Raw genomic sequence first — 14134 nt, 5'->3', positions numbered from 1 at the left:
ACAATAAAACGCTCTATTTGTGCGATTCCAATAATATGCGATAACATGTTCCTTCTAGAAAACAGATCGAATGACAATTGCTATAATATACAAACAATTAAAAAAATATCGACATAATGTTGCTTATTTGACATTGTTTTTATTGATGTTATATAGGATTGGATCTAAATCTATTAAGTCATGCATGACCGGTGATATTCATATTGTCGGAATATTTGCATAAACATGTATGAACGTAAACCTTCCTTTTGATGCAAGATTAAAGCTGTCATAAACCTTGTTAGCCAGTATATGCTAATGAGATGGCAGTAACGTTTATCATCATGTTCTAAAAATACCGTTATATTCTGCATAGATTGGATTGTGTTTTTGTGACGAAATCTATTGAGAAATGTATGTTTATTTCTTTATGTTTAAAGCTATGTCACCTCTGTGACACAGATGACCGTAGGTTTTCAATAATGTTTGTTTTGAACAGCATGCTAACATATTAAACAACTTCTCTGAAGATATTAAGCAAATGTTTCTAGTTATCGTGTATAACATGACTGGGGACAGAACACAATGAATAGAGAAAACCATGTTTTGTAGTTGTTTAAATAATAATTTATTTATTTAGGGACCCAGCGGACTGAGAATTAGTTGTAAATATGATGTGTTTGTATATACATACATTTATTACAATTTTCAGGGTTGTAGGTATCAGTGGAGGCATATAACGTAACGGGACAGACAGCCCCTAAGCTCTCCATATTTACAAAAAAATTACTAACATACATGTAAAATCACGCGAGACTTCACAAGTTTTTTAAAATAGTTTCAATCCTATTCAATAAGTCATGTTTACTAGATTATTTATCAATTATCTCTGGTTTATATGGATTGTTTTTGAATAATTTATTTTAACCATATGCTGTAAATTAGAAAGAAATAAAAAAACAACAACATTGAACCTTGACCCTGTGTAATAGTTTATAAGTTTGAGTGTGATGTTGATCATCATTTATTATATCTAAAATTTAACTTTAAGATAAGAATATCATTGCTTAAACCTGTTTTGAAATGACTCATTATGAAAATGGTAAACAAACTCGTCTATGTAAATAAAAAGACACCGTTCTTCATCGATACATATTTTCATTCGTGCTTAAAGTTAAATCACCTCAGTTAGTTATATTTCGTTCCCTCATATTTCTTTGATGCATTGAAAACCGAATTAATAATCTCTATATTCAAGAACAAAGAACAAATAGCAAATACCGGATATTCAACAAAGATAATTCCGTACATATTTTTTTGACGAAATTCTGCTTATTTTGATTTTATTTGAAAATAACAAGGGAAGCGTTTTACTTATAAAAATTTATTTGTGATTGATCAGCATCGACTGGTGACGTCCTCTCCCTTGTATATCCAGAGGGACTCACACGGACACACAGCCCTGCAAAAGTATCCAACATTCAATCAAAAATATGAGAAAGGAAAAAAACCCAACTTTGACTTAAACCGGTACCTTTGGAATAAAGATAATGATGATTAATCATATACATTATTTAGGGTGCATGACCATAGATGTTAGGTATGTCGCTGGTTCGAACCCGTCTGAAATCATCTGAAACTGTGTGTTGTGAAAACGCACTTCATCTACATTGCCTTCGTCTATCATGCTGAAAATGGGTACCGGCTTACGCTGGAAATTACCTTGTGATGGGGGTGGGGGGGGGGTGTTGAACCGACTTTATGCGCCTTCTTATTCCAGAGAAGTATGTGACATTTGACTTTAAATTTATTAATGATCAAAAATATGAATACAAAGTTAAGTTTTAAGGAAACGTTGGATTAAATTAAATCTATCATAACTTATAATAATCATTACTTACACACATGTTGCTTTTGGGAAGTTTGGACAAGTTTGAATTGTACAAGCTCCAACAAAACAGAAAATAAGTGGACACGCTACAAAAATAAAACACATTCTACAAACTCAAAACAGCTTTATTCAATGCTATTTAATAATGTAACTAGTCTTTGCAAATCAAGACTATCTTTATAATACGTTAGCTTTATTTTATTCCTTACTATCTCAAAAGTTTAAAATATATATATATTAGATATAATACACGATGAAGGGCATGACATGCAGAAACATTCTACCAGTTTTAAATCATTTTACAGTTGTAGTGATTGTTTTAATCATCGTTACTCACGCTTCCGCCTTCCACACACCCTCTGACAGAGGGCCTTAGTTTTGAAGTTGTTTGCATTTCCTCCGCAGCAACCATAGTTGAATTTTCGACAAGTCCGCCTTCGTGCATCATAGTAAAAGCGTGGACATATCCCCTCACATTCTCCTACATCAGGCCGTAAACTACACACCCCTCCTGTTGCCAGAAATAATAGATGTACAACTTTGATCTGGTTTTGCTCTATTACAAGAATGTGAGTAAACTTAGAGTTTCGAATAATTTTTTCGGTAAAAAGGCAGATTACAATGTCTAACATTTATACATGTGTAATGTATAAAAAAGGTTGCATTCAAATTTAGAATAGTCTTTTATATGATCACTATATCTATAAGCAAGTCCTGTTTATGACAAATCATAGAACTACCAATGTTTGATGTTGCATTGAGCGTTGAATATATCATATGCTTGTACAAAATACGCATTGAATGAAAACAATTGAAAACATTATAAAAGTTATGTAAACCACATTAATAAAACTAATTCATAAAAGTGTCACTAAGGCCAGGGTAATGTGTGATATTTTTTTCATTTCTTATTATATGAATCATGCGCACGCACTTACCGGAAGGAGGAGGTGGCTTACGGTAGTAGCCATACCCTCTAGAACCACAGACTACAACCTGAAAAAAAAGTTTTAACATCCGAACAAATAAATATCAAAATGCTGTTTAAATAACAATACTGTTTATAGCAAAGAATCACTACTTGGGTCTACGTAGTCGTGCCGATCAGAAAGTACGGACAATGTTATCTACGACAACACATAAAACTACAAACATATTGAAAACTAAAGTAATTTGCTATCTGCACAAACAGAGTAAATAAATTTTGAAGTTACTGCGTGCAACTTTGCAGTCAAGTAAGTCCAACAACGTTAAGTAAACAACTGACTGATCACGGGACACTTGTCGATATGACGTCAAATTGTAAATTTGAACACATTCAGTTATTCAATCAATATTTTGACATGGACATCTGCATTTCAAAAATAAACGTAGTAAAATCTCCAAAACAGCTATCGTACCAATACATCCTATTTATTTTTTTGTTAAGCATTTTAATATTTAGTATAGTATCTAAAATACTTGATAAATTTCATTTAATGTATTCAGAAGCATTAATTTTTAAGGAAACTTATCTATAAATATTTCAGTAAATAACCAGATTTAAATGGTACGAACATTTTGAACGGTTTAAGTCGTATGTATTCCTACGCTAAGGTTTAGTAAGACCAGTTCGTTGTCATTGACTACCGAGGCGCCATTTGTACAGCGGTAGCTTTTCGAATTAAGGAGAGACTACTTTATGTAAAGATAATGGGAATACAGGTGTTGACTAGACTTAATTATTGTTTGTAGGTTAAAAGCCTGCTTATATGATTAATATAAGTTTTTCCATCTATAGCTCAGAATTCTTGTCGGAAAAGCTCAAAAAGTCATATCAGAAAAAAAGTGTGCGTAATTGTTTATGTACAACTTAGAAACTTCTTGCGATGTAAAATAACATATTGTTAATTTTGAAATAACTAATAGACACTAAATTCAACTCCCCTCAGTTTTGCAGGACTTTGATTGATTGAGTGTTTAATGTATAATCTCGATGTGTCTGACATCGGGAAGCCTATCAAACCCGCTTTTTACAGGGGCATTTACTTCACAATCATTATCATCTTTTTAATATAACATAAGTTAATGTTTGATTTATTGAAAGGTTCTGCCGTTTTAGAGTGAATGAATAAATACGTATAAGGTATCAATGATATGTAATTTTCACTGGAGCCTTTTTCGTTGATATTTATTTTATCGAAAGATTAACTCTATACTGTGGTTTCATCAGTATTCGTTGAATACCGATTTTTGTTGATTTCGTTGTTAAGTTTATCCTTGAAATTAGATATTCATTGAACTGCAATTCCTACTAATATTTTGTATTGATAGTGTCATTGGCCACGAATTAACGTATCCTTGAAACTGTGATTTTCACTTTATCCACGAAAATTGATACCCTTGAATATTAATGAAACCACAGTAGATAGCAACAGTATTCTTCAGAATGTAGAAGGTAACTGGAATATACAAGTAATTAAATTTTTAATTTGAATAAAGGTATACCCTTGCGATATTGAAATTTGTCTATGACCTCCATTCGAGAGAATGTTTTACAAATATCACACGTCAGTTAAATGAACAACAGTATAAAGTGGCTTTTACTATGCTTTTTCATTTGATGTCAAATTTTATCATAAATAAAACAACTTTGAATATTATTTTGTAAAAATTAATTGCCTCGTCTTATGAATTTTAAATCTGTGGATATTTATAATACAGTACAATACAACAGTGCTGCTAGTTTACAACACAACTCGGTGTATGTTGCATTTATTTTATTGATATCGTAAATAGGCATCAACTTTAACCCAAAATATAAATATAACACACATAAACCCCAGTCACCTTTTCAAAACAAATTTACATCTGGCGGCTTCTTAGGCAGAAAGGGGATTAATCGGGCGACAGTCGGCAGTTCGAACACTTTTTTCGCCGACTTACCGTCTGTCATCGGTCGTTTGAGATTTAGGCATTTGAATTTTTCTTAACCACAGACACGAATTGACGACCGAAAATCGACCGAGGGTCGGCTTTTTTTCGTCAAACTGAAGCAATGCCCACGTGATTACGGGTGAATATTCAGCAATTGTGAAATTGTATATGCAGTAGGTCATCCGTATGTTAAAATGAAGCTTTAGCTTAACCATCGATAATCTGGCGACGATTTACCGACTAAGAAAACAGGTTGAAGACCGCGTCGTCCGATAACAGGTGTCAGGTCACTGTTTTTTCAGCCGACAGTACCCCAAATAGTTGTATTTGTACATAATAATTGAAAGTTTAGGATTTACGCACGATAGGATATGCTTAGTGCATTAAAAGATGTGCTTAATGGACTATAGGCTAGGCTTAACGCCTGACACGCACAGGAAACGAAAGGATTAAAAACATGACATGAAATGAAAAACAATGGTCATGGTAATCGTTTAAACGTCTAATCATATTAAAGGACATATATACATACGCACACACATTAAAATGTTTATTTATAAACGAACATCAAATTATTGATATAGGTATACAAAATTGAACATTTGAATGGGGTTATCCGATATGCAAGCAAAGGCAGTCTATTAATTATCTATATAATTAACATTGTATTCATTACCGAACAGACAAACCAGTCGCCGAACAGCTCCACTCAACTCCAATTTCACAGAAATTAGTGCATACAATTAAGATAAAAAGTGTTGTAAACAAATAATATAGAATTAGACATTTAGACCATAGTACGGCCATGTCTTAATTTAAAAGTTTTCTGTTTTTGCATTGGATCTTGCGAAATTGTTTAAACGTATGACTTTGCATATTTGTCACGAATTCATCAACCATAAAAGTAATGAAGTCGCCTATGTTATATTTTATCATCTTTATACGATGTGACGTTTCTAACGGAATTATTTTATCAATAACTATTAAAAATGCAAGATATATTAAAATTAAGTTTTTTTTAAATCAAATTTTGATTTCTTTTTAGCAATTCTGGAAAATGACATTTCAAAATATTGTCTTAAAATGTCAGTTCTGACCCTCTGATTTAAAAATTAAATTCAAAATTCTAGGGCAAGCAGAATTTCGTCAAGCAAATATAAATAGAGTTACCTTTACGCATTAAAGTAATATCATAATGATTTGAAATGCAAATTGACAATTTTATTTGTTAATCGTTGTATCTACATTCATTTAGATATTTCTTATAGCCAGCTCTTAAAGTCTTATTTTGTTAACGAGGTTTATGTTTTGTTTTCTGGAAATATAGACAGCTAGTTTTCATGGAATGTGGTTATTTTTCTTAAACTTATTATAGACTATTTCAAAAAAAAAGATGAAATAAAAAATTGATTTGAAGCATTTTTTTCCTCAGTACATTAAAACGTCAAACGTTGATAAAACCGAATCTTGATCTACCTTTTATAAAGTTTGCATTATAATGTTTATTTTTTCGAGCGTATGAAACCAGCTTCAAAACCCGTTGTTGGTTATTTTTTTCAAAAACTATTAAAACATAAGCTATATTCAGAGTATTGATTGACCTTCCCTTATGTAACAAGCATCGGCTAGTTCTTTTCCAATTTCATAAAAAGATGGGATTAAAAATTTCTGCTATTAAACAAACAGAATATTTTCAAAACAACAGCAGCAATTTTAATACTTACTTAGAAAAACTGAATATTAAAAAAGAATGTTTAAGTGACAGTAAACATGCTGTTTTGGGCAATTCGTGAAAGGTTCAAAAACGTCTTCACAAACTGATTTTTTCTTAGCCGCGTAGTCTACTAAGATATATATTATAACTAAACCATTGATTATTGAATTCGCTTGAACGTAATATTTTGAAATTTTATCTTTTGAAGTTTAATGTTCTTAAAAATGAATTCCGAATCTCTTCCCTTTACATAAACATTCAATGTATGAAAGACATAATAATAAAAAAAATACAAGTTATAATTTGTAATTGAACTTACGGATAGAGCACACATAAGTCCTATGACAAGTATTTTCTCCATGTTTCTTCGATCAAATACCAAAAACATTTCGTGTAATGCTGTTATATAGGACAAGTTTTAATTATGATAAGTCACACATGCTTAAAAAGGCCAGCGACAATAATTTTCCTTGTTTACATGAAATATTTGCATAAACATTTCTAAATGTATAAAAGTGTACGTTCCCCTTTGACACAAGATTAAAGCTGTCACCTAGTACACCTAGTCGGCCAGTATATGCTAATGAGATAGTTATTTAGATATCATTGCATGTCATGTTTTTCGAATTAATGATCTTTCATATTCTTCAAATGTCTTACTATGGATATGGAACTTTATATGGTAAAATGTACTTTATATTTGGTAAAAACTTTATTTGTAACTCTCAACAGACAGTTTAATTGTGTTTTCATAAGAAAAATCCATCAAATGGTGTATTTTTCTTTTGCAGATTGTAGGTGGCCGTATTTATTTTGCATTGCACATGTATTCGCGCATTCAAATAAAATAAAAATAAGGTGTATTCAAACCATTTTTCGATAACATTTATAGAAAGAAACACAATTACCGTAAGCAGATAAAATATGAAGATGTTTTAATTTTTGGTATTGTTCTTTTTAGTATAGTAAAAAAATAAAAACAAACAGATCGTGACTTTATTATCAGGCATCATTTACTATTTAATCTAGGACATATTCATGTTGCCTTCAGCCCAATATGCACAATATTACCAGGTAAAATTGGTCGACATTTTATTTACCCATTAATTTCCGGGCTGCAGTAAATATCTGCTTCTTTATTTTGAAACAATTCTTTGTCTTTCATCATGTAATGCGCTTATAGTTTTAAATTCACATCCGATTCGATCTCCCACACACCCTTTGACAGAGGGCCTTAGCTTGAAGTCTGCATTTCCTGTGCACCGTCCGTAGCCTAATGTCCTGTACGTTCGTCGCCTGGTGTCATAGTAGTAGCGTGGACATGCTCATCTACAAGGACCTACGTCTAAAGGCAAGCTACATATTCCTCCTTTTGACTTAAATATTTATCTGTCAATATGTTACAATAGAAGACAATGAAGATCAATATCAAAATATTTAATTGTATGCCTATTTTTGATATGCTATTAATCATCACAAACTCTGAGCGCGTTTACCGGAAGAAGATGGTTGACTGCATTTTCCGTATCCTCTACAACCATTGACATCAGCTACGACATTTAAAAATTGTAACATTTTAAACATGGACGAATTCATCTGAACAATTTTCAACATTTAAACTTTATATTTTTGAAAAGAATCATGTTGATGATTTTGTGAAAACATATTTATAATTATTAGTAATCATTACATTTATTCAACTGAAATGATTAACATTGTACATAAATTAACTGTTTCACCGGAAAGTTTTAGTTCATTTACTTAACCTTTCAACCTTTTTTTTTAATTTGCGCAATGGTGTTTTAATAATCATTAAAAAGATATTGAAAATGTTCGCAAGTAGAACATTTTACGGATTTTATTTCCTACAAAACTAGTTCACAAACAGTTAGGAAACAAATATATTGCCCAAAAGAGAATACACTTAAGATATACAAAAATGCGACAAATGTATAAAAAGAAAGGAAAACAAATAAGCTACATATATTTCTTCTACCTTTACAAACGACAGTTATATTTAGGCAGATCATTACCTTTACAAACGACAGTTATATTTAGGCAGATCATTACCTTTACAAACGACAGTTATATTTAAGCAGATCATTACCTTTACAAACGACAGTTATATTTAGGCAGATCATTACCTAAATCAAACAATGACACAAAATAAACATATCTAATTATCACCAAGGATTTACGCATTTTTTTTATTAGAAAATAAACGACTAAATAAGAGTGATTAAATTAAGACTGTATTTTGACAGTATTGGGTTTTTTTTTTATTGAAATGTACAGTTTTGTCTATTTTAATTTAATAACAACACATTATTTGGAACAGTGATATTTATATGTTAAATTACTTAATTTTTCGAACACATAATATCAAAATTCTCCGTTTATAGTAGCAGTAAAGATTACAAATAATTATCGAACATCTATGAAAAAAAGTTTTGTACATCAATTATAATAATATGCGTAATCAATCTTTATTTTTACAATAAAGGTAATGAATTCAATGATTTAGAAATATATTCAAATAAAAATCGATAAAATGCCTTCTTTGGCTATTTAGAAGTTGCAATGACAAAGAAAGGAAATAACTGTGCTCTTTTGTATTAGTAACTAGATTTTGATCCGTGCGTGCACGGGTTGACATTGCATATGATATCGGACATTTACGAAATAGATACATCAACACCGTATTGTTTACATTTACATAACCAAGCTTTAAGACTACAATAATGCTATTAATTTCACTACACTCTGCTTAGTTAGAATAATCTAACTGTGTCTCGCCCTCGGAACAGGCCTACACCACAGTTAAGATGCCTCCCATATACCCGTAATGAAGGGGAAAAAAATGCAAAATCCGAAACAATTTTGGAGAAAATTAATGAGGTTGCATTGAAAATAAGTCAAATTTTCATATAAAAATTGAATTCATTTTAATGAAGAATTCAACACTTTTTAACCAACGTTTTACTCCCTTACACACCCTGTTGACATTCGGAACTCTCGGGATATTTTATATTAAATGTACTGAGTTAGAGTTATCTCCCGTATTCCTTTGATGAACACAATATTAGACAATTTTTCAATGAAATTTACACGTACTTGTAATATCGTTTCTGAGTTTATCCATGCAAATCTGATATTGTGGAAACATGAATAACTAAAGAGCCTCCCATGATTTAGCGTGAATGTAATGCGCATTTGCAAGATTGTAAAAACCAAAAAATCCAGATAATTTCCAGAATTTTCAAAGGAAGTTTCGTTGATTATTAATTGGCAAAGCTTGATTGAGAAAGATTAAAATAAATTTGTAATCTTCAAGTACCAATAATGTTTAAAATATATATATAAAAAAGACAGAACTCTTCCAATTTCTCGGTATTTAAGCTAAAAAATTCGAGTCTATTATTTTAATATAGTAGTATAGATTCGATATTAATAAGCTACTAAGGAATTCATTTCAAAGTTATTTTTTTTATGTGTTTTGTTGCATAAAAAAAAAACACTGCAGTTGCATTGAGTTTATGTCATAAGGGAGGACGGATGGATGGATGGCAACTCTTTAATAGCAGATAATACTTGACTTCTAAAATATAGGATTTATTTTTATGCACTTATATTCATTCTGACTCCTTTCAACTGAAAACCGAGACTTGGAACTGTTACCATTATCTTAAGGTCATTGCGAGGATTTTACAATCGATACATATCGAACGGATCCGATGTCCTCCTTAAGAAATTATTGCTCTTTAACGTTACTAGCATTTTCTAAAACATTACAACATTTTAATATATTTATTAGAGTCCGAGTAACTAATAATTAAGTCGAATCCATTTGACACGTAATATATATCTAACGTGTTCCAAATGTTAAATTTTGCATAACAGCATATAAAACAGGCATGCTGTACATTGTAAATATGATAAACAATACACTGTAAAAGACAATGAAACGGAGACCAGCCAATCAAGCTGACCCAAACCTTAGAAATCTGTTGGACCATGTCAAATCCTTAATTTATATAAACTGCGCTCTGTGGGCATGTTTCCTGAATCAATCAAAGTGATTGAATGCGTTTAAAACTCAAAGCAGCGTCCTAGCAAATCATCATAAATAGCATGGACACCATCTGAAAATACCACATTCAACCATATACCATGTTCTGTTTTCCTAATGCTTTAGAGGAACATATTCTTGACATGAAACTTTGCTTAATATAATTCTTTAACAATGCATTTAGCGAAAATAGGAATCAGTTAAAATGTATAAGTAATCAAAAGAATCATATGTATGTAGATTATTATATTACAGCTTGCCTACTAATTCACTGTTTCAAAGAGTGAATCCTCTAAACATCCAAAAACGCCCCTAATTAGCAAAGGAATCAAATTGAAGATATTCTACATATCATTGATTTATCCTTTCAATCAAAGAGTTTTAAAGTTTTAACTTTTAAATTGTCAACTTTATTTTTGTTACTTCCATACACTTTAATTACGCATAACATCATTTAAGTTAGTAGAAGTTTGTTGTGTTTACATCGAATTTTGATATATTTTAGGCCACATTTTGAAATCCAGTTAACTATATGACTTTTATATATGTTTAAAGCTGCCATTAATGTTGTTAATGAAAATAGTTATACTATTCATTCACACCAATTTAAAGAAAAGAAACTGGAACAAATGTGCCCTCAGATGTAATTTATTTAAAAGTACAACACTTCTCTCTGTAGAAGAGACATCATGTTTACGAATGTTAACATGACTCATGATAACAAAGCCCAACTTAAATTGAACTTTATTCATATTCCCGCTTTGAGCACACATATGCGACATCGTGATCAAAAATCAAGAATGTATCGAAAAATGATTGCCAAAACCTAAATTTAAATGCTAGGTCGGTCTTATGCCTGAAAGACGTTTTTTAAAATTACCTTTTTGGTATTACTTAAAAAACCCCACTATATTATACGCATGCATACTATTCGAACGCTTGATTGACGCTCCGCCTTCTTATTCAAATAATACAATGACCAAACCATAGCTGTAACAGCTAATTTGGAAATTTGTATTTAAGAATAGAAACTTACTAATTGATATTATGTTTATAATGAAAGTCTCCTTGGCAAAAAATGTTTTAAATGTTTTCATAGAGACCATGCTGCAAGCTTTATAATAAATTATCGCACATTTTTGTTTAAAAAGGTAGTTTTCGGTGTTTTGAAAAGAGATGGAATCGCAATGTTTAAAGGAGTCATACTTTCAATGGCAAACGTAACTTGTTTGTTATAACATAAATTGATTTGGAGGGAAAAAAAAGCAGCCTTAAGGAAGGAGTCCTCTCGTTATTAAGCATACTTCTTATAATAAGAAATTCATAATAACATTTTGACACAGTCAAACAGATCATATAACCAAATGATTCTATCAATTTAATAAAATTTGACATCCTTGTTTCGCATAAGGTCAGGTCAAGGTCATTAAACACTTACTTAATAGTTTTAGGGTTAGTACTGTTACTTTAGCATCCTTGTTTACAGCGCAAACTAGACTTCCAGATAGTTTGTGTATTACGATATATTTATGTTGTTTTGAAAAACATATTTGGCATATTTAGCTTTTATTTCACAATAATCAAGAAAAAATTAACTCCAATTTTAGCCTAAAATAAGCTTATTTCATATCATATCTCAATTTTTAGAGATGTGGTTCCTCCTTTTTTTAATTTAATACGAGACGTCAAACATATGTATATTTGGAAAGTTTGCATTACTGTTATTTTTTTTTTTATAATTTGTTTACTTCGAAATCTTGAAAGGATCTTTTGATTTGCTGTTGTATTCATTATGTACTGGCATTTGAAGCCATCAGTAAAGCAAGGTTTTTTAAACTTTGATGTGGATATTACTTTTATAGTCACTACATGTGCTCCACTTCATATTGCATTGAAATCATAACTAAATAAAAGATCAAACTATAAATAATTGTTTAATTTTTTTAGATAATCAATTTTCATGCCAAACTTAAGCAAAAATTTCAGGAAAATTATCATTTCTGTTTGGAAGCCCATATTTCCCAAATATGGCAGGTGACATAGGTCACAAATAAAGTAAAGTAGCACCGAATGTCCCCAGTTTTATATCCAAGAATTTTTTTTTGGATGATTGACATTACATATATTTGAGGTGCAAACCTCTAAACTCTACAAAAAAGTGTAATACGTTTTGTTGTAAAAGGGTTCCGGTACATTTTGTCTTATGCTATGCTTTTAGAAATAGACATTTAAGATCTAATAATTGGTATGCTATTGTATGCTTTGATAAAGAGATTTGAGCAAAAATGCCTTTTAAATACAGAAGAGTTCCAAAAATTGCAATGTTAAATGAAAAAAAAACACTATCTGAAATGTAAACATTTGTTTTTTTTGTAACAATAATTAAAAACTGAGTTATAATTATCTTATATGATATGCTCTGGTGTTTATAATAAATGGAAATCTTATTATATGCAATAAGATTACGATGCTATGGTATGAGATATTAATGCTATGCATTGAGATATCACCGACATGCTATGATATGGTGTGTGTTTTAAATTACATGATTGATGTAACTGTACATAAAAATACTGTTATTTGAGTGTGTACCAATATTTAAAAATATTAAAAAAAAACCTTGCCGAAATCGGAAAAGTATTTTGCTCTTGAATGAAGTCATATTTGTAACAGCGTTGCATGTAAATTCAACTGAAAATGTTAAAGTACAATTAACCTACATCATTGTCACCGATTGTTTTTGCGGGAAGTAATATTGTGTGAGTGGAAAATTAATCTTCTGAAGCAAGTGTTTAAGATATCGTAAATATCGGTAAAAAGGCGACAAGAAAAACAAATTCTAAAATCCCTGTAAGAGAACTTTGACTGAAACAAAATATATACACAAAAAATTGTTTGTATATACACAAATCTTTAATCTACAATACTAAGGATAACTTAAAACCGTAAAAACCTATTTCAATCTTTTTGGCTGTAAAATCGATTTTATATAACTTTTGTATGAAATATCCTTCCTGTTGACCTCATGACGTCACTTGATTTGACGCCTCGCTATCTATCACCGCCTAATTCTATATTCCTCTTGATTTGATTTCTTAAAGCAGGTTAAAATAGTTATTTGAAGCATAGTAACTCAATAATTTAGGCATCGATTTTGGTGCTGTCTTTGCATTAAATTTTCATAGATACTCTCTTTTTCACAAGCGTCACATTGGCAGGGCTGCAGGAACCCGTTTTATTTACTTAATGTTTAAAATTTTACGTACATGAAACCTTCCTATTTATTTATCCGTATCATATAATGATGATATTAATTTATATTTGTTTTGATTTAATCATATTTACTGTTCCTTGTATTTTGTGTTTTACGTCGTATTTTTGTTTTTACTTCTCTTTTACGCGTGTATACTATTTTTGTCTTTTGTTAAGTCTTTTCTATTTTTAAGGGTTTTTTCCTGTGTTTTATTTCCGTGAATTATAAGGTGTTTACATCTCTCAGCGTCTGTATGTGTCATTTAGACTTGAATATTGAGCAAATATGTATTTTGCTTTTTACGTAGAATTT

The 14134-nt window shown here is 30.6% G+C and overlaps 1 protein-coding gene across 1 annotated transcript; it reads right to left on the bottom strand.

The window, feature by feature from the left end:
• Nucleotides 1-1298: 1298 nt before the first annotated feature.
• On the bottom strand, nucleotides 1299-6896 carry LOC105344913 (kunitz-type serine protease inhibitor C). The gene is made up of 5 exons (XM_011452824.4): nucleotides 6820-6896; nucleotides 2809-2866; nucleotides 2208-2381; nucleotides 1881-1956; nucleotides 1299-1441 (listed from the first exon to the last, which is right to left on the bottom strand). The coding sequence occupies exons 1-5, from the start codon at nucleotides 6886-6888 to the stop codon at nucleotides 1378-1380; spliced, it is 441 nt and encodes a 146-aa protein (XP_011451126.3). The 5' UTR covers nucleotides 6889-6896; the 3' UTR covers nucleotides 1299-1377.
• Between the last annotated feature and the right edge of the window lie 7238 nt (nucleotides 6897-14134).

Source organism: Magallana gigas, chromosome 1 (assembly GCF_963853765.1).
Source record: "Magallana gigas chromosome 1, xbMagGiga1.1, whole genome shotgun sequence".
Classification (NCBI taxonomy): domain Eukaryota; kingdom Metazoa; phylum Mollusca; class Bivalvia; order Ostreida; family Ostreidae; genus Magallana; species Magallana gigas.
This window is presented reverse-complemented; position numbering and strand designations above follow the sequence as displayed.